The sequence below is a fragment of the Poecilia mexicana genome, unplaced genomic scaffold, assembly GCF_051168715.1.
Source record: "Poecilia mexicana isolate PSO_F unplaced genomic scaffold, ASM5116871v1 scaffold_8, whole genome shotgun sequence".
Lineage (NCBI taxonomy): Eukaryota > Metazoa > Chordata > Actinopteri > Cyprinodontiformes > Poeciliidae > Poecilia > Poecilia mexicana.
The window spans coordinates 9,547,825-9,570,776 of NW_028263377.1; the positions used below are offsets into that span (position 1 = coordinate 9,547,825).

General features: G+C 38.7%; 3 protein-coding genes across 6 annotated transcripts; 2 read left to right on the plus strand and 1 right to left on the minus strand.

The window, feature by feature from the left end:
• The first annotated feature begins 1,943 nt into the window (after nt 1-1,943).
• On the plus strand, nt 1,944-7,879 carry LOC106920467 (uncharacterized). Of its 2 annotated transcripts, none has more exons than XM_088008217.1 (12): nt 1,944-2,053; nt 2,859-3,102; nt 3,286-3,348; nt 3,756-3,889; nt 3,974-4,027; nt 4,117-4,492; nt 5,571-5,656; nt 5,829-5,865; nt 5,946-6,089; nt 6,177-6,272; nt 6,357-6,465; nt 6,551-7,879. In XM_088008217.1, the coding sequence occupies exons 2-12, from the start codon at nt 2,925-2,927 to the stop codon at nt 6,726-6,728; spliced, it is 1,455 nt and encodes a 484-aa protein (XP_087864343.1). In that variant the 5' UTR covers nt 1,944-2,053; nt 2,859-2,924; the 3' UTR covers nt 6,729-7,879. The 2 variants fall into 2 exon arrangements, with proteins under 2 accessions (XP_087864343.1, XP_087864342.1); XM_088008216.1 differs by having other exon boundaries at nt 1,945-2,053; nt 6,357-6,477.
• Nucleotides 7,880-8,032: 153 nt separating this feature from the next.
• Nucleotides 8,033-16,396, plus strand: LOC106920472 (uncharacterized). 3 transcript variants are annotated; one of them, XM_014991501.2, is made up of 13 exons: nt 8,033-8,256; nt 10,410-10,555; nt 11,759-11,814; nt 11,904-12,099; nt 12,246-12,314; nt 12,564-12,697; nt 12,778-12,828; nt 12,899-13,151; nt 13,941-14,026; nt 14,410-14,455; nt 15,310-15,486; nt 15,564-15,669; nt 15,753-16,396. In XM_014991501.2, exons 4-13 carry the CDS (start codon nt 11,934-11,936, stop codon nt 15,997-15,999), a joined length of 1,335 nt encoding a protein of 444 aa, XP_014846987.2. In that variant the 5' UTR covers nt 8,033-8,256; nt 10,410-10,555; nt 11,759-11,814; nt 11,904-11,933; the 3' UTR covers nt 16,000-16,396. The 3 variants fall into 3 exon arrangements, with proteins under 3 accessions (XP_014846987.2, XP_014846985.2, XP_087864344.1); XM_014991499.2 differs by having other exon boundaries at nt 11,908-12,099; XM_088008218.1 differs by lacking the exon at nt 8,033-8,256 and adding an exon at nt 8,316-8,580 and having other exon boundaries at nt 11,908-12,099.
• A 487-nt stretch (nt 16,397-16,883) lies between these two features.
• Nucleotides 16,884-21,155, minus strand: ccdc97 (coiled-coil domain containing 97). Its single transcript, XM_014991502.2, has 7 exons — nt 20,774-21,155; nt 20,540-20,704; nt 19,473-19,632; nt 18,773-18,861; nt 18,495-18,672; nt 18,282-18,405; nt 16,884-17,145 (listed from the first exon to the last, which is right to left on the minus strand). The coding sequence occupies exons 1-7, from the start codon at nt 20,936-20,938 to the stop codon at nt 17,007-17,009; spliced, it is 1,020 nt and encodes a 339-aa protein (XP_014846988.2). The 5' UTR covers nt 20,939-21,155; the 3' UTR covers nt 16,884-17,006.
• Between the last annotated feature and the right edge of the window lie 1,797 nt (nt 21,156-22,952).

Consider the following 22,952-nt stretch of genomic DNA (forward strand, 5'->3'; position numbering starts at 1 on the left):
ATATATTGAAAATGGTCGTTTCTGCTTTGTCCTTTGACGTTTTGCTGTCTGGGTCGTTGCTCTCTGGCGACCTCTCTCTCTGTTGTTCTTTCTCATCTGAATCTGGACTAGACAGACGCCGTCCTGGCGTGCTGATGTCGTCCATGCTTTTGGCCCTTCTCGCTTTGCTCTTTTGCTTTGTCTCTGTGGTTGGACCTAAAGACTTTGAATCATGGCGGTCTGTGCTCTTAGATTTTCTCTGTCGGGATTGCCGTCTCTCATCTGAATTAAAATTGACCAGCTGCTTTCCTGGCTTGTCGGTGTCCTCCCAAAATTTGACTTCTAAGTCTTTCTTCCTTTGTTTTGTCTGATCCAAAGTTTTGGATCCTTGGCCTTTGTTCTTCATCTTCCCACTTGCATCGAAACTGGCCTTATACCATCTCGGCATGCTGGTTTCCTCCAAACTTTTGACTTCTCTGTCTTGTGTCTTTTTGTGTTTTGTCTGTTCAGTCTTATCCAAAGTGTGGAGATTCATGGCTACACTCTTCGATTTCCTCCGTTGGTGTTGCTTTTTACTGTTTAAATCGCTCTCCTCCACTTTTCTCCCTTTGTTCTTGTGAGATGTCTGTCCAGATCGATCCAAATTTTTGAGTTCTACATCTCTGCTGTTTCGTTTCAAGTGTTGGGATTGTCTTCTCTCCTGGGATTGTCTTCTCTCCTTTGGATCAATATTCGTCTCATTCGTTTCCGCGTTGCTGGTTTCCGCAGAAGTTGAGCTTTCTCTTTGACCCATGTTTTTCCGTCTTGTTGTGTTGAATTCGCGGCTTCTGTTCAGCAGTGGTCTCTGGTTCAATGACTTCTGCTCTGTGCCTCTGTTACAAAAGGCATTGCAGATTCTGGCAATGACATCATCTCTTACATCACTGTCAAATCAAAGCAAGGGAATGGCATCAGGGGAATGACATCATCGGTCACGTTCCAGTCAGGCAACTGTAAACCACACAAAAAAAGAACATAACCCTGCCCTTCAAAATAAAATCTGTTTAATGGCCAATGACCACATAAGTTCTGAACAGGCTTTGATATGCATAAACATGTGCTGCAAAAAAACAAAAAAAAAACAAAAACTAAGTGAAACCGTCAAAAACTAAGTTTGACATATTAGGTAGGGTATAAGTAATTTTGGCAATTTTTTTGTGAGTGATCAATACTCTACTAACATTTGTACTTATGTTATAGATACAGGAAAACAATCTGTTTGTATTAATTCAATTCAATTCAAATTCAAACATACTTTATTAATCCCAAAAGGAAATCAAACGTTGTTGTAACTCATTAATTTAGATTCTTCAAAAAGTTATTGATGGCTGTCGGCAGGAAAGATCTTCTGGTCTTTTAGCTTTAAAATGACTTCGCAATTTATTGTAAGCATCAGTTGTTTTCTATTATGGTAAACACAACGAAAAAAAAAACATCTAAACTCTACTATATGAGCTACATCGAGAGAATTGACATTAGCATTTTCCCTCTGGCTGCTATCTAAACAGTTGGGGAAAAACGTTCAATACCGAAAAGCTAACAGTGTTGCGAACATTGGTACGATTCACCCACAATAGATATGCACGTATTACATAAAACATCAAGTGTTTCATGCAACGTCAAGTGTTTCTTTTATTTTATTGAAAATTGTAGGACATACAAAAACATTGGTTGCTGACCAGCAGATTTACAAATAATCAGGAATGACTTAAAACATCCATAGAAGTTATTAATCTTGAACCTGTCGAAAATATTCGTTGTATAAACAGCTTTCTTGGGGATATATTTGATATTTGAGTCATAAATAAGAAATTCTTGGAGGAAACATCCAATGTTTGGTTTGGAGTTCGTCTATTTGGCTTCATAAAACAAGCGTTTCATACGATGTTGTCAATAAAGTTTCGAAAAAGCCAAAACAACGTCACCGACGTAGCAGCGTAACGTAGCAGTGCGTCCAGCACGCGCGCGTGGCTTTTGAATACAGCAGTCAACACAGCTTCAGTCACGAGAGGCGTTTTCACTCCTGTGTTTTCAGGTGAGAGGACGCAGCGGACTTAGCGAGGCCTGTAATTTTCCACCGCCGTAGCGTGGACGTAAAGAAGGGGAAGTGGTTTCCAAGTTAGGATGATGTTATTCCGTTAAACTTGCTGCAAACAGATGTAGTTACACGCACAGTTCTTTCTTGTTCGTTAATTGCTGGGATGCTAGCCGTGTCACAGTGCAGATTACTGGAGGAGTTCTGGTCCTCTGAGGATGTAGGCAAACTAATATTTCGTGTCCAACATCTGGGAAAAACATGGAATTTTCCAGGCGTGTGAATAAGTGTGAAACAACAAATATCAAAAACAAATGTCTTTCGAAGCGGTTTCCTCCATTTCAATTGTCCAGCGTAATGTAAAATGTCGGAAAATATTGGTACATTTTCCTAAATAATTGTTTAAACTCCCACAGGGCGTTTCACAATTCTGCTATATTGAATTTTCAACCGCGAATCCTGCTTCTTTATCCAACTTGAGAACGAGAAAAATCACAGCTCTGATTGGGATAAGTCATTTTATCTGAAGACATAATTAAGACTATCTGACAGCGATTAAGATCTGAAACTGAATTAAAATCAGCTTTAACGGAGAGGAAATGTTTCAGTTCTTTAGTAATTAAAACCTGTGAGACGTTTCAGAACAACCTTTGTGCTCAGCTTAAATTTAAAATCTGTGAATTATCAGTAATTCTGGGCAGTTGTGATCACCTTAATTTGTATCTATGAACAACTTGGATATTCAACTTGTGAGAAATGAACCAAAACTTCACTCATGATTACTATGCTGTTTTTATTTCCCCAGACTACTTCTCCCGAAATAGTTTCTTTAGACCCGACGCCAAGGCAGAATATTGTTTGGCAAGAAAATATGTCGAAGAGAAAAAGGCCTTCGCTGAAATCCTGTTGTGTGCAAGAGGAAGTGGAAGAGAAATCTGGGGACAAAAAGTTTGGCTTAAGGCAAGCAAGAGCTAAAGCTTTTAATGTGTACAGTAACCAAAGTGATGGGAAGAAGAAGATTAAAGACAATGGCATTACAAAGCAAAATGGTGAGTTTTTTTCAGTGTAGGTGTTATATTTATCTTTTTTATTTTTTGGGGGGGTAAAGCAAAAAAAATCCCTACCAAGCCTTTAAAGTGTAATTATTTCACAGTTAATATAAAATTTTTTAATGTTCTGATAATGAATGTAGAAATAAACTGTTGTATCATTTGTGGCTTTTGTCCTCCTAGGAATCTGGTTTGTGACTTGTGAAAACAAAGAGGGAGTTATGGACATAGAGAAGCTGAAAAAAGGTGAGAAAAAGAAGTGATACAAACACGCAATTTAATTTTTTTAAAATATGTATGAAATTGTAGAAGAATATCAGTGTGATTAGGAGTGGGTGTCGTTTGTGATGTTACACAGCCAAATATTAGCAGCAATAATTTGGGTTATTTGCCCTGTCGCAGTTCCAAACTAAATACGTAGTTAGCTAGCTAAATATTTTTGTTTTGTAGTTAGCGGGCTAAATATTTAGCTATGTAGTTAGCAAGCTAAATATTTGACAATGTAGTTAGCAAGATAGTACCAAACTTATCATTTATTTCGAAGGCTACATAGCTCAAATTTGAATATCCGTCCATCCATTATTTAAACACACTGTGAGTGGGGTTAGTGTCTACCACAATCTATATAATCTATGATTTTGGTCTGATTTTAGGTGAGAACTGCATAGAGTGTCGGGGCCTGTGGTTTACCCCCCCTGCCTTTGAGGAGTTTGCAGGACGAGGAGCGTGCAAAAAATGGAAAAACAGCATATGCCATGAAGGAAGACCTCTGACTCACTGGTTTGCGGTAATTCCTTTTTTTTCCTCTTTTGTCAACTTAAATCGATAAAGTCCTAAACAAAAGTTGATCAACTTATGTTTGATCTTACAGAAAGGTATTCTGTCCACAACTGGATATCAAAGAAGAGGAGCTGAGCCTATGAAGGTATCGTACCTACACTTATTATTAGCAAAACGATTTATTCAGTAATTATGTTTATTCTGAGTTTAACTCATTCCTAATTCTTACAACAGAAGGTTAAAGTTTCATCAAGAAAAATGGAAAACAAGCCAACAAAAAGCGTCCACAAGTTCCAGGGATCTAAGCGCAGAGATAAGAGATCTTCCTCCTCGGTGACCCAGAAAAGCATCCCTCCAGGAGAGTTTACCCCCTCAGCAGAGGCAGAAGTACAGCCTGTTCAGGGTCCTGAGGGAGGTCGTAGTAAAGATGACCACCACCAGTCAGACAGTGACAAGTTTCTGAAGAGAGGCCAAAGAAACGGGGATGATCCGGATGAGAGAAATGATGACCACGATATAAACTCAGGAGACGCTGAGGATGAAAATAAAATGGACAACGGGGATGTGCCTGCTGATGCTGATTACCCTGACGACCGCGGCGACGCCAGAGGTGACGTTTCCCACTAAAATAATTTATTGAAGTTACTGCTGGTTGGTGGAACATATTTATATGTCTCTATATTTATATGGAGACATTTCTCTGTAAATTTGGACAAATATGGTTTTATTCTTCTCTTTAAAAACTTGACATTTTTCCTCTCACTGAAAATTAGATTCATTTTTAGTTCTTTAACTAGAAAGCAAACTATTTACAAGGTAGGTAGGGCTGGACGAGGTGACTTAAAAATTAAATCTCAGATTTTTATTTGAACATACAAAATCTGATTTTGTATGTTCAAATAAACACACAAATTTGTATTTGTAATTTCTTTTTTTCTTAAAAAGAAATTACAAATGACAGAAAATATTCTGAATAATCTTGTAACTATATTCTAATTTAATGTATTATCATTTTTAGGCTAATGTCACTCACAACTATGGAAACATACTAAAGGTTATTAGTAAATTTCCGTCAAAAAATCTGAGATTTTTAGATTATTCTCAGAAATTTGCTAGAAAAAGGTAACATTTTAAGATAATCTAAGAATTTTTTGCAAAACAAAAAAAAAGCAAGTTTGAGTTTCAAAACTTGAAAATTTTCAAACTAAAAAAAAAAGTCAAATTTTTTTCTAGAAAATTTCTGAGATATTTTTGGCAGAAATTTACTCCTCCATTTTTTTTAAATCTACAATGGCCCTAATATACCATCATAGGATATGAAATCCTGATTTTACACGAATTAAATCTTCAAAATAATTACATTAATCAATGAAGATTGTTAATCACTCTATCCAAATAATTGATGGTCATGAAACCTAAAAAAAATGCTTCTTTTTCTTCAAAGTGTGAAATAGATTTCACTGCTCCAGATAAATTATACTTAAGTAATACATGGCGGTGGCTGCACCATGCTGTGGGGATGCTTCTCTTCAGTGATGATCACAAAGTAAATGGGGCTCAATATGTTGAAATCAATAAAGGAAAAATTATTTGGGGAAACAAAATACCGTTAAATTACATTGAAGTTTGCTGTCGTATATTAAAATATGAAATAATTTGTATTTCTGAATGTTTCTTCTGTTTTGCAGAAAGTCCTGAGGACTCAGATGCTGCCAAAGCTCAGGAGCAGGAGATGAAGAGGAAAAACAAAGCGATCATCAGAAGGCTTTCAGAGGTACAGACAGCAGACCGCATGCAGCTTGTTTAAATGCGAATTTTGTTTCTGATTCATTCTTGTTGCTGACTTTTGTTCTGAATTTGTTTTGGTTGATCTTTTGTTTTCTCACATTCCCTCGGCTCACTGAGTCTTTCTGCTTATTTCACACTTATTCTGCGTTTATTTCCAGAGGTCGAGAGCCTGTAAGGCGAAACGGCGTCCAAAAGGTTTGTGAGCAACTCGAGTAACTTCTCAAATCCTCTTCATTTAAACAAAGTAAGTATTTTATTGTGCTGCTTGTGAACAGGTAGCTGGTGTGAGCCTTTGGAGGACAACGCTCACGTTGAGGAGACTGAAGGCGACGCGGCCGTCGCTGAAGGAAAAAACTTGATCAACGAGAACCTCGGTGCTTCTGCAGAGCTCGTCGTTAGTAGCAACGGTGACAGGATCGGTACGGCTCTGTTAATTAAAACATTGCTTTCATGAGTCTTTTTAAAAAATATTTATGTTGATTTGTTATATTTTGGCATTGCTTAAGATGAGGAGAAAGATGCAGTGTTGGAGATGAGGTCACCTCAACATGCAGAGATGACCTCAAGTCCACTTGTCAAGGACCAAACAAGTGACCCGATGGGTGAGTTCAGAGACTAAGTAGATCAGTAGTTATTTTTTTAAAGCAGCAGAAACCTTCATTTTGTTGTTTTTGGTTACTTAACAGGTCTTTCTGTTGCACCTGCAAACCTGCTGCTTCCGTTTGTTAATAAAGAAATTAATGAGAAGGACGCAGATGAAGCCAAACCGGATCGTGACGAAGCAGAATTGGAAAGGTCAGAGAGATGGTAAGATGAGATGCATTAATTCAGTCAGCAAAGAATGCAAATATACCAAACATACTGTTTTTCCTCCTTGAAGCATCAGAGTCTCAGACTGTCGGAACGTTTCGGAGAAGATGGAGGACGGAGCTTCAGACGGCTCCGACGTGGATGCAATGGATGTCGATCAGCTGAAGAAGGAAAAACTAAAGATGCAGCTTAAAGTTTTAAAATTGCAAGAGGAATATTACACACTGAAGCTAAATAACTTAAAATAATGACGAGAAAGATTTTAGTGTCAACATTGTAAATGACTAGTTAGCTTTCTTTCTTTTTTTTTTTTACATTTTACTAGAAATTAGATTTAGCGAGGATTTTGGTAATTGGCACACAGACCAAAAATGTTATCAATTCAGATATTAGATTCAAAATGTGCCTATTTTTTCATTTTTACAACTTTTCTTTTTAAACGTGTTCCACATTGTACATCACTAATTTCCTTGTCAGAAAATGTCATAATCGCCAAGGAGACGAGACAGAAAGTAGCAATGACAAAGTTTGAAATTTACAGAAAAGTGGAGGAAGTGAGAAGAACTGAGCAGCTTAGAAACATATCTAACCGGCACCCCACAGTGAAATTTAAAAGCCCTCTGTGGTTTGCCCCATCTACCTGTAATTCACCCTGCCGGTGAGCAACTCTTTGTTATAAAATCTGTAATTTAAAACACTAATATTTTATCTGCATGCATTCAAGTTGGATGTAATTTCTGCTCCGGTTCTGACCGGCATTATTACTTTGACGACCAAAAACGTTGGTCTCTCTTTTCTCCAAACAGCTCTGCAGCGGTTGTTTAAACCTCACTTTTCTTCATATAATCAGTTTGTGTTTTACTAATGATGGTTTAAATATTTATAGTTTTATTGTTATTAAAATCATTTACGCTGTTTCACAACTTAAACTCTGTTCACCTCGACGTCTTTACATAGCTCACATTCGAACAGAAGTTAAGAAAATATTGAGTGATTTTCATTTACAGATTGAAAAGTACTTCTTTTTCTAATACCCAGAAGGTCACCTCTGAAGGTCACCTTCCAAGGTCAAGGTGTTATTTTTATTACCTATAAGTGCAAAACTAGCAACCAATTCTGGAAATCTGAAATTTCTAATCAGTTTATCTTACAGTTTTGAAAGAGGTGTTTTCAAATACCATAGTTACAAACCTGTGAGTAAGCCTGAGAAGAAAATAAATATTTACTGTTGCATTTCATGCATTCAGCTGTTTACAGTTATTTTGACTACATTTTGCATTTGGTGCTTTCCCTAAGAATGTCTCTGTTTCTTAGTGTACATGTCAGATGCTGCTGTATTAAGGTCTGTCTCAAGTTTTCTACTCGGTTTTCTTTTTGTTATATTAAATAATTAACCAAACTCCCTGTTCCTGTTTTATTAATTTTCTGCAACGACACCTGAAGCACACAAGTAGTGACTGATGATGCGTAAGCATCTGAAGCAATGACATTTTAAAATGTCAGGGGTTTTTTTCTGTCTGAAAAGTAGATTTTTTTTTTTCCTTGTGCCAGGAAACATCTGGTTTCATTTTTAACTCTTGGATGTTGTTACACGTCTCTCAGCTCTACAATGTTGTGGTTTCTCCATGATTCAGAGTCTCTTAAGTTCAGGCATGCTGTGATCTGCCTCGTTCTCGGAGGAGGAAGACGACGTGGGACGTGTCTGCAACGGAAGTTTCTGTTTTCATTTCTCCCGCTCATCGATCGCAGCAGGGGGAAGACGTTCGCTGTTGATTTGTAAGTTTTCTTTGGTTCTTAAGACTTTTTTGAATTATTGTCAAGTTGTATTTTTTTCTAAGAACCACAGATAAGCGAGCTGGACCAATGTGAGGGAATGCATGAGGGAAATCATTTTGGTAGCTGCTTGAAAACAAAATATTCATCCAATAGAGGTATCTGTTTAAAATGCAGCTGTTTCTGAAGAATATGTAGAAACTCTGTTTGGAAAGAATGGAGCGAACCGGTGACAAAAAGAGAGTAAATTACATTTTGATGACGGTAACAAAGTTAGCTAAAGATCATCCTGATTCGTGGCTTTGGAAGATCGTTGGCTGCAAGAAAGTGAGTAGAAACAGAAACTTCCTCAATCCTTTTGACAGTTGCTCTAAATTTAACGGGCTGCTTGATGTGTCGTCACTGAAACCTTTCAGGTCATCAAACGAATTTCTAACATCAGAAAGAGAGAGAGAGACGCCTGAGTCGATACGAAGAGCAGATTTCAAATTCAAAAATTCTTTATTAATACCAAAGAGAAATTAAATAATTTAAATTATTTAACTTTAATGTCTAATGATGATTAAAGTTAAAAGGGAAAAAGATACAGGAAGCCACCTGATGTCATCTGAACATGTTATTTGAAACATGATTCGTCAAATTATGACTTGAGATTTATTACTTCCTGTGAAAAGCAGAGGTCAGTTTCATCATACACTTCCGGACCTGATCGGTGCCAGAACCGCAGAATCTTTAAACAAAACCCGTCTAAAATTACAACATGGAAAACAGAATAGTTTAATTCTAGAGACAGTTTGTCTATATTTTTTAACTTTGAGAGCTTGTATCGGATAAACCAGCAGCCGCTTAAATCCAACCAAATGATCCTAATAATAAAAGTCAAGGATGAGATTATATTATATACCTGAAAAAGTTAGTGCAAATATACAACATTCAAATTTCAGAGGCACATATTTACTTCCATACAAGATATCTGGGTATATTATCAAGGTATTTACTAAACCATTAAACATTTACAAAAATATTTATGCTAGTATATGATAATTATTTTAAACCACAAGAAAAACACTTTTATAAACAAATGTTAATCTTGTGAATTAGTCTCCCTTTTCTTTAAAAAAGGCTCATGCTTTCAGAAAATAGAGGAGATCGAATCGCCAGCTAGTCAAACTTAAACAGCAGATATAGAAGTTGTATAAAAAAATAACATGGTGGTGACGTCTTCCGTAAAGGTGTAGTTTTACTAATTTAGTTTTAAAATAAACCTCTTTCTTTTTAAAGTGTTCATTTTTAAACAGACTAAATGTGGAAGCCTGGCTTCAGATTGGACATCTAGGAGAGAAACGTGGCTACAATTATGAAATGTAACGTAAGTCTAAGATCTCTATTTTCAGGATGAGCAGCAACAATCCCTCAAGTTTTTGTCTCTTTATTTTTATTTATTTATTTTTTGCTCATGCAAAAGTAATAAATCTAAATGAGAAATTAAAAAAAAAAGGCCAACATATGATGCACTTACACCAAGTTTGTTCTTTTTCCCATTTTAGTGATGAGACTGTAACACTCGAGCAGACGTGTCATTCAGCTCCCTTTGTATTTGATTTGTACAAATTATCCCCTCATCCGTGTTTAATCTACAGCTCTCATACGGTGCATTGGTGCGAGAAGGCCTCCTGACTGGACCTTTAAAAGAACAAAGATGGCCTCCATCAGAGTGAGCAGTTATTTGGTTCACTGACGGCTGCTTGCAGATAAGCCTCCAGCCAGTCACAGACCCGACGAGGACCGCTGTTGGGGGTTTTTTGTGTTATCATTTTTAGCAGTCTAATGTTAATCAGTAGTGACGTGATGCGCTAAAACTTTTTGATTGCTGTGTTTGAATATCTGTGTTCCTGAGAACTGATTGTTCCCTCCACCCTTGGAAGAAATCGCTCTCAAGGGAAAGAGCTGGATGACCTGTGTGTTAGATGGAGCTTGCCATCTGTTTTATTGTTTATCCCATCTCACTATCGTTTTCCCAAATAAAAGGCCCGCTCTAGCAGAGAGAGGGCAGAACGCTCTGTGAACAGCTCGGAGGAGCAGTTTGCTGAGTCTTATCCTTTTGCAAAAGTTTGGCCATAAAATTAATGTACGTTGTCCGTGGTTCTTTTATGTAGGTTCAGAAAAATACCTATCAACCGCCTGCCTCCCACAGGCAGCAGATGTGGCAGCAGGATCCAGATGTGTCATTTTAGAGAGAGCTGAGCTGAGCACGCCTCTGGAACGGGACAAAAAGCTGCAACAAAATCATTTCCCGGTGAAGGTGCTGAGTTTTCTTCTTTTTTTTTTTAATGCTGGAATGTACAAATGTTTTATATATTTTACGAGACATGAACCAAAAAGAGTTTTATTTATTACCAATACAGGTAATGTAAATTACCTGTAAATGTAAATAAAATATGCTCCAGGTTTCCTTGACAGACCTGCAGAACGATGGTATTCTCTGTACCGTTCTGAACGGTACAGAGAATAAAAGCGTTTCAAGATGATCAACATTAGGTTTTCAGCCTTAAACACTTTAGTTGGGTTTGAATGTGATGCATGAACAGCAAGAAAGAAAAGAAAATCAGCAAGAGGTTTGTTGACGTTTTCACAGACAAAAACCAGCATACAAGAAACCATGACGATTATTTTTTAACAGTAGCAGATAAACGTTCAAAGTATTTCTTGTGTCCACTGTTATACACCACCTTTGATTGTTAGACATCATCGCATTAATGAGTTAAACAAAAAAAACTTTCCCTTCACTAACGTGCTGCTTTGGGTCCATGTTTGAAACCCAACTCCACTAAAATGCACCAAAGTGTGAAAACTTGACGATGTTTTCACACCTCGGTCCTGGACTGCATCAGGACTTTACAGGAGGTGGTAGATGTCAGATACCGACTGAGAAAACTGAGAGTTTATAGAGAAAGAGATAAAAAAACAACTTCTTTAGCATAATGCACGTTTTCCTAACTTTACTGCCATCACATATGATATCCAAAGGATTATTTTAGAAACTGTTACAGTCATGAGATTGTTTAAAAATGTACATCTTGTAAAAATTATGCATGAAGGGTTTTCTGGTGTGAAAAAAAAAGAATGTTTAAAGTTTGAGGAAGACGATGAATGTATGCGATTTGCTAATGTTCAGTTTAACCGACCCTAGATAATGTTTTACTGCTCAATTTGATTGATCAAGTAAGAAAAAGAAAAAGTGAGACGTCTCCACCTTTTTCCTCTTGTCTACATGGCAAGTCTGTAGTCAAAGTCCACCTGTTTGCTTTGCTGTTTCTCTGATGAACTGTTAGATCTGACGTCGTTCTGCCCCATCTATGAAAAACATTTCTCTGGTTCTTTTCTTTGTCTGATGTTACATTTTTTAAAGTTTGAAACTTAAGCCAATATAGAAGAAACTATATAAAAATATGCTTTATTAAAAACTTGATTGTTGCAATAAATGTAACCTCCTGACTCATCACAGGGAAACCGAGCAGCGAAACCTGAAATCTTGAAGTCTGAGACAAAAGTTCACTATGGGTATTCATTACATTTTTTATATATATATTTCATGGAATAACCGGTTATGTTTATATTTCCTTCGATTTCTAAACGGTTTCTTTCTCAAGGCAGACTGCAGTGAGTAAGAGGAGAAAAAAATGAAGAGGAGAAGATCTTCGCTACGGTCCGACTCTGGACAGGAAGAACAAAGTTTAGACGCAGAATATAACCTGAGAAAAAGAGAGAGCGTCAACTATCACGATGAAGATTATTATTATTACAATGAGGAAGAAGACAACTGCAACCAGTCACTAACACCCGAAGGTATTCGGTTTTTAAATGAATCCACGCTCCAGAAAGCAAACGCGACTTTAAGCATTTAAAACCGTACTTTATTGAGAGAGCAAAACTTCTGTATTTGTACATATTCAGGAATATTTGGGAAATAAACTGGCTTTTCTGTCTGCTAGATCGAGAACTGTGGCCTGTAAGCTGTAGGGACAAAAAGGGGATGATGGATGTCCAAAAGCTGGCGAAAAGTAAGAACATCGAGTTTGAGTGAAATGATTAATCGGATCTCGACAACAAGCTAAAGGTGGCGCGGTTTAGTGGATAAATGACTTTTTTAGTGGATTTTTCAATGTTATGTCAGCAAATGAGTGAGAAAAACATCCTGTCCTGTAAATTTTAAAAGCAAATTCATTCTCTATAGACATCATTGGCTTTAAATGCCTTTTTGATTGTTTTTCCACGTCTATTTATGATGCATGTACGCCTTCGCTCTGCAGGTGAGGAGTGTATCGAGTGTGAGGGCCGCATGTTCACCCCGCCTGCCTTTGAGAACTTTGCAGGAAAAGGCTCGTATAAAAAATGGAAACTCAGCATATACTCTGATGGAAAACCTCTGCAACATTGGTTTGAGGTAATTTATGTTTTTTCTGCACCTATTTCAGTAAAATACCGTTTTCCTTTTCATTTAATGAACATCTTCCCTCATCACAGAAAGGCCTTCTGGACACTGAGGGATTCAAAAGAGGGACAAAGACGTATAAAGTAATGAGCAACACTTGGATGCAAAAACTGGGGTTTTTATTTCAATAACGTTATTTTTTTTGTTCAACAGAAGAAAGGTAAAACATTTCAGAACAACAGAGAGAAACCAGCTCATAATTTAAGACGATGCGACGCTCAGGGAGCCGGAGAGTCAGGAGCAGAAGCTACAGACGACTCTGAGAACGACGATGGGATTCCTTCAGGCTCTAAGTTACGGAGGACCGAGGAAGAGAAAGAGAGAAACGACTCAGACCATCCGGAGGAAAGACGAGATGAGCAACCGAATGAAATGGAAAACAATAAAGGCCTCTACGCTCCTAAAGGTAATGTCTTCTTCTGTTTTGGCTTTTCCCTTCAAGGATTGCCACAGCGAATCATCTGTCTCCATTTAATCCCGTCCTCTGCATCCTTCACCTTCACACCAACTAACTTCAAGTCGATGTTGGTCTTCCTCTCAGCCTCCAACATCAACATCCTAATAATTATCTCTCCTCTAAAAATGTCCAACTCTAAAGTATCTAACACCAACTGATGTTCTCATTCCTGACCCTATCCATCAACATCTTCAGCTCTGCAACATCCAGTGTTTTCTTCCATTTCTTCTCTCTCTACACCAAACTATGGAGCCTAAAACCTTAATGTCCTCTACCTTCTTCTCTTCTTCACCCGGTAGCGTTCCACTCGTGCCCTTCTCATTTGAGTTTTGTGCTTAAACCGATCTTTGTTCATTTTCCAGCACGTCTTCACCTCTTTAGCTTTTCCTCTACCTTCGTCCTGCTCTCACTGCAGATCGTAATGTCATCTGCAAACATTGTAATCCTGTCTAACCTCATCGGAGGAAACAAGAAGTGGCTTGGAGCCCAGCCTTGATGCACTCCTACAGCACACCTCACTGCCGTCTCACAGCTCTCCCGAACCACTCTTTACCACTCCAGACCTCCTCATGCTTACATGGTTCCTCTCTTTCTCTTAATCTAAGACACACTGCAGCTCCCTCTGCTTCTCCATCAGCATCCCTAAAACAACATACTCTTTCAAATCATCCAAACAAAATCTGTTCCTTCAGTCAGAGCTTGTATCGTAACTCCTGACCCATGATGGATCTGTTTCAGAACCTGATCCGAGGTTGACCATCTCAACACCTGAAAAACTCGCGTTGCAGATGAATTCGATTGTTCTCCTCCAAAGAATGTCGATGGTAAGATGAATTTATGCAAAGGTTTTCACATCATCGCCCAGGTTTGTGACCGAGCTCCTGGTTGTCGAGATAAATCTCTTCCTCTTTGAAAGATTTCAACTTTAATGTATCATATATGTAATGATATGCCTACTGCGTCAGACTTTCATTGCAGCCCGATGGCAATAACATAGAAATGGGATAAAGAGCCTTCTTCATCTCCATGAGAAGCCAAAGCTTAATGATCTAAAATATTCTCACACAAATGGAAGAGTTGGTTATGTTCATACTGATGTGAAACTAGATATTATGAAGTACTGACATGCCAGCTGATGTTGGATTGTCATGTTACTCTGTGGAGGTTTTCTGTTAAATCTGTTCATCTCTTCCGTGTCACTTATCAGACGAGGAGTCGCTCTCAGACCTCCGCTGTGGATCATCAACTCAGAGGTTTGTAAGTGGTAATATATCCATATTTTCACAACCTTCTCATTTAAGCTTGTTTTAAATGACAATTTATATGGTTGGCAGTATAATTTTACAACCAGGATCTAATAATATGTATGAAAACGGCATGAAAACAGCGAGCGACGCTTAGCTGGAAACACAGCTAGGAGTTGCTCAAGTGGTTAATTTTCTAAACTACAGAAACATTATTGTTAGCGATGCACAAGTATTAACATTTGGACCAATGTTGATATCCGATATTAATGCTGCTGCTGTGGTAGCATTTACCAGTATTTCATCACGGGTTTTTTTTTATCCAATTACTCGATTAATTGTCAGAGTAATCAACAAATTACTGAAATAGTCATGTACAACAGCCCTACTACACGTGTTGGAAGGTGAAGATGCAGTACAAACACTTTATACAATCCACAAAGCAGCTCCTCTCATGTTGACTTACTTAAAAAACTAGCAAAGCAGCTCTGTCTCACCTAAGAAACTTTATGCTCACAAACAACCACAGATGTTTCTGTTCGTTCTGTTTAACTTTTACACAGAGTTTATATTTGTGGAAAATAATATTTAACTGGCTCTGACAGTTTTTGCCAGAAAATGTCATTTTTAAAATTATTCCTTTGCTTTAAAAGACAATAAAATGGGAGATTTGATCTAATTTAGTATTCACTTACGTTTTTAACATCTTGAGGTTTTTATGGTTTTACGAGATGTTCTGGTGAAGCTAACCTACATTTTCACCCTGTCTGATAAATTGTTCCACCTGCAGAGCCACACGTTCTCATGTGTTACCTCTGGGGTTCTTAAGTTTCTTTATTTAAACCAAATTTTCTTTCCCAAAGACAATGAGGAAGGAGGCGGAGATTCAGAGATGAGTTACTATGAAAAGACAAAAAGCGGTGAGAGAGAAAACCTCATAGAGGACGGCGAGGAACCAGCAGAGAGTCAAACGGCAGACGTGGCCACAAACACTTCCCCCCAACAAGAACCGGTCGAGCAGAAGATCCACGACTTACTGAGTGAGTTCACAAACCAAATGCAAGGCCAGTGGGAAAACTTTTAGATTTGTGGCACCTACAATATTTTAAGTTTGCAGGTCTTTCTGCTGAAACTTTGACTATGCCTGGTCCGAGCTCATGTGACAATCACACAGACGTCATCTGCTTGGACCAATTCGAATCACAGACGATGTCGGAGACGAGGTAGATCGAAGGAGTTCGTTTACTTTGATCAGCGGTGCCATCTGAACAAAATGCCTCACGACTTTCCCTCCTTTCCCTCCCAGAAGCGTCTGCGATTCGGACAGCACTCACATCTCGGACAAGGTGGAGACCTCAACATCGGGGGTCTTGACCGGGTCCGATATGGACACGATGGATCTGGACCAGCTGCAGAGAGAAACTCTAAAAACGCAGCTGGAGGCTGCAAGAGAACAAAAGGAGGCTTCAAGAGTGAAGAAGGAATATTACACTTTGAAATTACGTCTCTTACAAGGTCAGATGAAAGCTGGTCGCTTCAGTTCGACGATGTAGGATGTGACGCGACTTTAACGAACTCTGGGAGGGATGAAGCATTTCCTGTGACAAGAAATTACAAACAGATGAGAATTTTACCATGAGTGTCAAGAAAAGATTTCGATCATCTGTGGAATTAAACTGGGATGTCAGGGAATAAAATAATGTGGATAGACGTTAATTTTGAACGGTTGTTTGTTTTTATATGTAAATGTAAATAGAATTTTATATGTAAATGTAAAAGAGGCTATATTTTAAGTTTTCTAAAGTATCTCACTTTTTTATTAACATGACATTTTTCTCACTTCCTTCCTGTTACATTTGACATAATTATGTTACAAGATGGTTTTCTGACAATGTTGTATGAAGTTTCTTTGTATTTCAAGGTTAAAATAAAAACTGAAGAATGTTCAAATTTTTATGTCAGATGTCAGTCAGGACAATTCCCTCATCTTTTCTAAAAAAAAAAAAATTAAAAAATCAGTCTGTTGCACATATCAGTACCCAATTAATTCAACAACCTTCATAAATTATCGCTTTGAAAAGAAAAGCTTCCAACTTTAAAGAAGTCTCTTCAAGAAAAAGCTAATAAGAAACAGAAAAGCAGTAAAAAAAATGTTGCAATGTAAAATTTACATTTACATTTCATCACATTACAAAGACAAACTGGAATGGATCATATTGGCATTTTATTTTCTGTGTGTTGCTGCAAAAGGGAAGGGAAATCAAACATGGTCGCCAACATTTCCTACGAATAAAAATCTGGAATATTGTTTTCTGCATCTTTTTCACTCTGCCCCCTTTTGCTCTGATGCTCCAAAAGAAAATCCGGTACCAAGCATCGCCTGCAGACGACGTGTTGCAGCTGAAAGTTTCACACAGTGAAATAAAACTCAGAAAAGCAAAAGACCAATAAGTTTTATTGCAGGTTGTTGATACAGTCAAAAAAAAATCAACAACATCCAGCAGTTTATATTTGTACACTCTTATTTACAGATTATCAGTTGTTTCTAACAAACTCTTTCCTATTCAGCCATTTCCTCTTCATCATCATCTTTTTCCATTTCCTCCTCCTCCTCTTCCTCATCTTCATCAAAGTATTTATCCTCGGCGTCTCTGCTGACGATGTCCAGGTTGTCGTAGTCGGGGTTGTCGTCCACCTCGCTGAAACACACAAACACACACACACACGTCTCACTCTGAAGTGCTTCATGTTCATGGGGGGAAATTGTTTTACTGAACTTTTCAGGAGTTATTTTCACGGCTGTAAGCAAATTTCATCAAATGTTCTTTGATGAAAATATTCAAATTCAACAAAAAACGTGAAACTCATAGATCGTTTACATTCATTGCACACATGTTGATGCAACTGAAGTGTTTATTTCTGAGAGTTTTGATGATTGCAGCTCACAGTTAAATAAAACCAAAACTTTAATTTCAATGAAAATTTGAATTTAGACAAAATGTTTTTTTTTTAAACAACTGAATTTTCTGAAAGTACTGAAAAGCCAACAAATTGGCTCATTTATCAGATTGCAAGTACCTTTTGAAAATTGACAACTTTTAAAAAGCAATATACCTTTCATACATTTCTTCGTTTAAATTATTTATTTGGTGATGTAATTTTCACATTTTAAATGTTTTCGTTAACTGCAGGTGGAAATCTACTAAACTGATCAGAAATAAAGGCTTAAAAGCATTTATCTGGTGGGCCACCAGGGGGAGCTGTGGAGGCCCTCAGAGAGCTGGAGGGGGAAAAAAATGCAAAATAAATAGACTGACTTCATTGAAATGTTTTAATCATATAATTTAATCTGTTTTTTGAACTATAACCAAAAATGTAAATGTTATTTACCATGCTCATTTCTGATTGGCTGCCAGTCAAATTCAAACTGCTTTGCTACTCAAGCTAGCATAGCAAGCTAGCTTTCTGACAAGAAGAAAACTGAAGGAACTGTTCTTCTGCTTAACAAGTGTATTGATTATTCAATAGTGAGTAAAAGTGAAGAAAAATCTTTCCAAAAGTGGATGTTTCTTTACATATTTTTGCTGGATCGTCTGGATTTTCCCCAAACAGAAGCTGTTTGAGGCGTCACAGCATGAAAAAGTTTGGGACCGAATCTGGGTGGTCATATTTAGGTTTCACTTCTTTATTATTACTGAATTGTAGAAATAAACTACATTTTTCATTTTGTTCTCGCTTGTAAATGAAAAAAAAAAAACAAAAAACAAAAAGTAAAACAACGCTGCTCACTTTAAGGGGAAGTTTCTAGAAGTTTACTGCTCTCACTGTGACCGACCTGTAGTTGAAATCTTTGTCTTTTCCGTCTAGGAATCGCTGATGCATCTGACTGATGAACTCCTCCCTCAGCAGAGCCTTCTCCTCTGCACTGGGCTCCCATCCCTTCTGCTGGACTCCATCCTCTATGTGACAAACGTTCAGCAGCCAAATTGAGACGGGAGGAAGAAGAAAACCTTTCATATTTTTGGCCGTTCTTTTAGCAGCTCCTTACCGTCGTCATCTTCGTCCTCCTCTTGGGCGCCGTCTTCTCTGTCCTGCTCCTCCTGCAGGCGGTTCTGGATGAGCCGCTCCTGATAGGAGTTCAGGAGGAGATTGGCGAGCCCACAGGAGCCGCCTCCTTGTCCCTCCTTCTCGCCGTCCAGTATGGCCTCCTGGGAGCGCTCCAAAACCTGGAACAGAAACCAAAGCCAGCAGGTTTTTCAGGCTTCCTGGAAGCTATTAACACACACACACATAAATATTGTCAATGTACAAACATATATGAGTCACCTCTTCATCAGTCAGGAACTGGCCGATATATTGCTCGTACAGCAGCGGCTCCCTCATCCGCATCTGTTCCTCACTGAAATACTCGCCGTCTGCCAGAAGAATAGAAGAAGAATAAGAAGAGGACCAAATAATCATGATTTACAACGCCAGTTTATCATTAAATCCTTTAAAGAAACACTTTAAGCAGTGAAAACGATAATTAGTGAGGATTTATTTTATATATTTTTTATGATTTACCCAGAATACGTAGAAATATTGAAAAGCCTAATGATAAATATAAGGAGTTTAATCTGAATGCCTCCATTTTGGGCTCCCAAATGGACAGAGGCACATACACCTCCAGATTGTGCATATGGACTGGTTATTTCATCTGTATGTAATTTTCTCTCGACTTTCTTTTTTTTTTGTTCACTTAGATTTTAAGTGTTGTTTGCGTACGTTTCATATTGTGTGCATGGATTGCAGATGAAAATCAGCGTTAAAAATAGCAGGTAAATTTAGTGAATTGTTTTTAACTTGTTTGTCTCAGTATTTGGAAAAACAGTTGTTTCTTTCTCCCTCACTTAACAAAGTAGTTTTTTCTTTATTCTGCCAACGTTAAAGCCCGGAAAATATTGACTTTTAATCATCCCACCATGGCTCTCGATGGATGATGCCAGTTTTTCCTCCGCAGCGGTCCCTATGGTAACCCACGCCGTACCTTTCTGCAGCGCTCTGAGGGCAGCGTAACGCTGGTTTCTGACCCTGGTCCTGTTGGTGCATCCTGCAGGTCGCATCAGCACCAGCCGGCTGTAGTGCTGGGCCCTCGGGTCCGAGCTGACGTGGGCGAAAGCAGGAAGGTGCTCAGGCTTCAGGTGGCCCTGATGACGGAAGGAGGTGCATCACACAAGAGACGTGACATCAGTAAGTTAGGCTCTTTTTTCTTTTATTTAAATTACTACTGTTATTTATTTGCTGTGTTTTTGTCTGTGAAACAAGAATGACCTCTGCAGGCCACCTGGTGGTCAGGTTGAACATTTCGGGTTGTTTCATTTGTCCTGAGGATCTGCTGGGACCCTTTGGTGTTTAAAAGCTGCCAGTTTTTACTATAGTTCATTGTATTTGTACATTGCAACATTTATACTTTGATATTTATCTATGTTTATGTTTCCCTATCTCAATATTTCAGGGCCTTCTGACATGCCATCTCTCTCTTTTTGATATTCCCTCTAAAGTGGGTCCCAAGTGTCCCAGAGATGAATGTGTGTTGGTGCAAAGTGTGTGAGTTGACCTGAAAACAAAAGCAAAACCCTGGTGCTCACTGATGCTGGTCACCAGGTGAAACAACCACCAAACTACAGACTCGTTCTGAAAGGCCATGCAGTAAGGAAGAAGCCACAACTCCAAGAGCACTGTGCGAATCCAGATTGAAGTTTATGATTGCTCTCAGGAACAAACACACACACAAAAAAACCAAAACAAAATGGAGACACTCCTGGTGGTCAAATTAAGATATTTGACTATAGTGATCACCATTCCAAGAGGGAGGCTCGTACACATGAAAACAACATCCAAACTGCAGTACAGGAGAGGCTGGATCACGAAAAAGAAACTCGGATGACTAATCAGAGGGAAATTGTCCCAATCCGATCTTTAAAGTTTTCAAACCCGTCCCCACGTTTTGATTGGCAGCCAGAAGACACATAAGGACACTTCCACATACAGCAGCTGTGCAACATCTACTTGTTCCCTCGTTGCTGTCTAATCCTATGTCCCTCTGGCACTTACATGGTACCTCTCCAGGAAGACCAGCGGCCTGCTGCGGTACTGATGCAGCAGCTCGTCCCTCCGCTCCCCGAAGGTCAGCTCGGCCTCTCCGATCTGCTGGCTCTTCACGGGGCTCCCGCTCATGGCTACCGACTCTATCATGTCTCCAACGCAGCTGGGCTCTGTCTGTGGTTAGGAACGCAGTTAGCAGAGAAACAAAAACAGACATCTGAGGAAAAACCCATGGAGCCTCACCGAGGGGTCCAGCTGGGCGACCGGCTGGGTGTCTGGTCTGTGTTTGGGTATGTAGAGGTCGCATGTCTGTAAAGGAGCCGCGGGTTCCTCCGGTAACACCGTCCTCTTTTCGCTGTCACACGGCCTGGGTTGGGCTTTAACGGGAGGGTCGATCTCTCCCCACATAGCTTGAACTCCAGCAGGCTTTACCTGAGCAGATAACGCGATGAAATGAATGCTAACTCACTGCGAGTGTTGTGTCGATGCCAAAACGAACGAGTGCGTTTTTAAATATCTACATTCTAACACGAAAAATGTTATTTAATGTTTAGGACACACTACATTCACTTGCTTTGCTAACTGTTTTGGCTGCCATAATAGTCCGTCATGACTATGGTCCCTCCTTGTTGCAAGTGAAATGTTGGTTCCGTTCTCAGTTGTGTTCTGCCTGTGGCGTCAGCTTTTGTCGCCATCTAGCGGCGGACTGTTAAACGCCAACCACAAACTATTAAAGGTATATGGATTTTTTCTTGTTATCTTATCATTTTCTTTGATTTTTTTCATTTAGTACCGTCTATAGTTCCTTGTTTATTTACCTTATGTTAATTCAAGTCATTTTATATGCCATATGAAGCCAGAAAATGACAGTATATTAAAATCTAAGAATTATGTTTAATGAACGGGTGCCCTTACAGTAGAAGATAAGGATTCAATTCCCCATGTGAAGCATATTAAAGAATATTTGGCTAAGATACGTCTGTAAAAACAAGCTGAACGGGCGTTGGTTCCCATTCTGCATTACTGCTTTATCTCCCTCTCAACAGTAGGGGGCGCCGTTGTTGTTGTTTTTCATGAGCTGTGCATTTCTCAGAATGAGGGCTGCAGTAATTATTACATACCTACACTTACAGTTGGACTCATAGACTCTGTGCTGCACTTCGATTCAAGTCTCCACCTTGAGGCCAGTACACGCACTACAACCAGCAAATCACTTGAAAATAATCTGTTACACACCAGATACTCCCAAAGTCTCACCGGGTGCAGATAAATAGATAAAGCGAAGAGACCAGCTGGTCTTGCTATTTAAACCTTTGGCAGAGAGTACAGAGGTTATGAGATATGTAATGGAAGAAGAAGAAAAAGAAGGAAGAGGGGGCAGGGTGGTGTCAGTTGAGTGTACAGTTTAAGTTAGTCAGGGGTGTCACTTCTAATCACGGACATCAAAACTAAAAGCTGCTATAGAAAGTGCAGAAGTTTTATTTGGTTTGTTGATGCTCAAGCCTTGATACAATTTAGATTTTATGAAATAATGTGTTTGAAATCATATCTGTGAACTACACATTCAGACTTTGACTTATCTCTTATAATGTAAGGATTAACCTCTCATTTGAATTATTCAAATAAATAAATAAATAAAAAATAAGCAGAAGAAAAGCAACATAAACCTTTGGGCTGATTTGATATATTTTGACGAATAATAATTAGTTTGGTTTTTACTACACTGAGTGCAAACAGGAAGTACGCAGAGTTTAGGAAGCAGCATCAATACATAACAAGAGTTTTAAAAAGTCGTGTAGTCCTAGTAAGAGTGGCTGTCACTGTAAAAGTTAATTGAGCGATGTAGCACTCAAAAGCTGCTTTAGATAAAAGCAGCTACATCATGTAATAAAATGCTGTCTTATATCTTTAAATATAGTGGAAAAAAAATTAAGCAGCCTGCCTTTGATTGGGCACACAAATCCACTTTGATCTAGACAATTTCGATGTACCTCAGGCTATTTTTCAGGTCATCCTACTAAAAACTACCAAGTCCTTTGTAGCTTCTGACCAGTTTCACTCTGGTACTGCCCTGTATTGTGTATCGGATACAGGGCACGATACTGTAAGGTGTATCGGACCAGCTTCCTTTTACTTGCTAAAAAAAAGAGCGTCCTGCCACCACCATGGGTTGCCATGAAGATGGTGTCTTTAGAGCGATGAGCAACGTCGGTTTTCCTTTAAGGAAACCTTCTTCTGCTTGTTTAGAAGATTTACAGGAGTGGTAATTTCCTGTGCTCATGCTATTATTGCTAACTGCTGCAAACAGACGGTGTTAGAAAAAGAAAAATCGAGAAAGTGGCAATCTTTGAACGTTTTTGAATCGAGCAGATTCCCGTTGGGATCTCACAACTCTCCCTAAAGGAACAGCGGACATGTTGTT

Coding starts and splice junctions, on each gene's coding strand:
- LOC106920472 (XM_014991501.2), top strand. CDS start 11,934: ATGAAGAGGAGAAGATCTTCGCTACGGTCCGACTCTGGACAGGAAGAA. Junction 12,315..12,563: donor TGTCCAAAAGCTGGCGAAAA/GTAAGAACATCG, acceptor TTCGCTCTGCAG/GTGAGGAGTGTATCGAGTGT. Junction 13,152..13,940: donor AGGCCTCTACGCTCCTAAAG/GTAATGTCTTCT, acceptor GATCTGTTTCAG/AACCTGATCCGAGGTTGACC.
- ccdc97 (XM_014991502.2), bottom strand. CDS start 20,938: ATGTGGGGAGAGATCGACCCTCCCGTTAAAGCCCAACCCAGGCCGTGT. Junction 18,862..19,472: donor CCTCAGAGCGCTGCAGAAAG/GTACGGCGTGGG, acceptor TTCTTCTGGCAG/ACGGCGAGTATTTCAGTGAG. Junction 18,406..18,494: donor GGAGGACGAAGATGACGACG/GTAAGGAGCTGC, acceptor TTTGTCACATAG/AGGATGGAGTCCAGCAGAAG.
- LOC106920467 (XM_088008216.1), top strand. CDS start 2,925: ATGTCGAAGAGAAAAAGGCCTTCGCTGAAATCCTGTTGTGTGCAAGAG. Junction 4,493..5,570: donor CGACCGCGGCGACGCCAGAG/GTGACGTTTCCC, acceptor TCTGTTTTGCAG/AAAGTCCTGAGGACTCAGAT. Junction 6,090..6,176: donor TAGCAACGGTGACAGGATCG/GTACGGCTCTGT, acceptor GCATTGCTTAAG/ATGAGGAGAAAGATGCAGTG.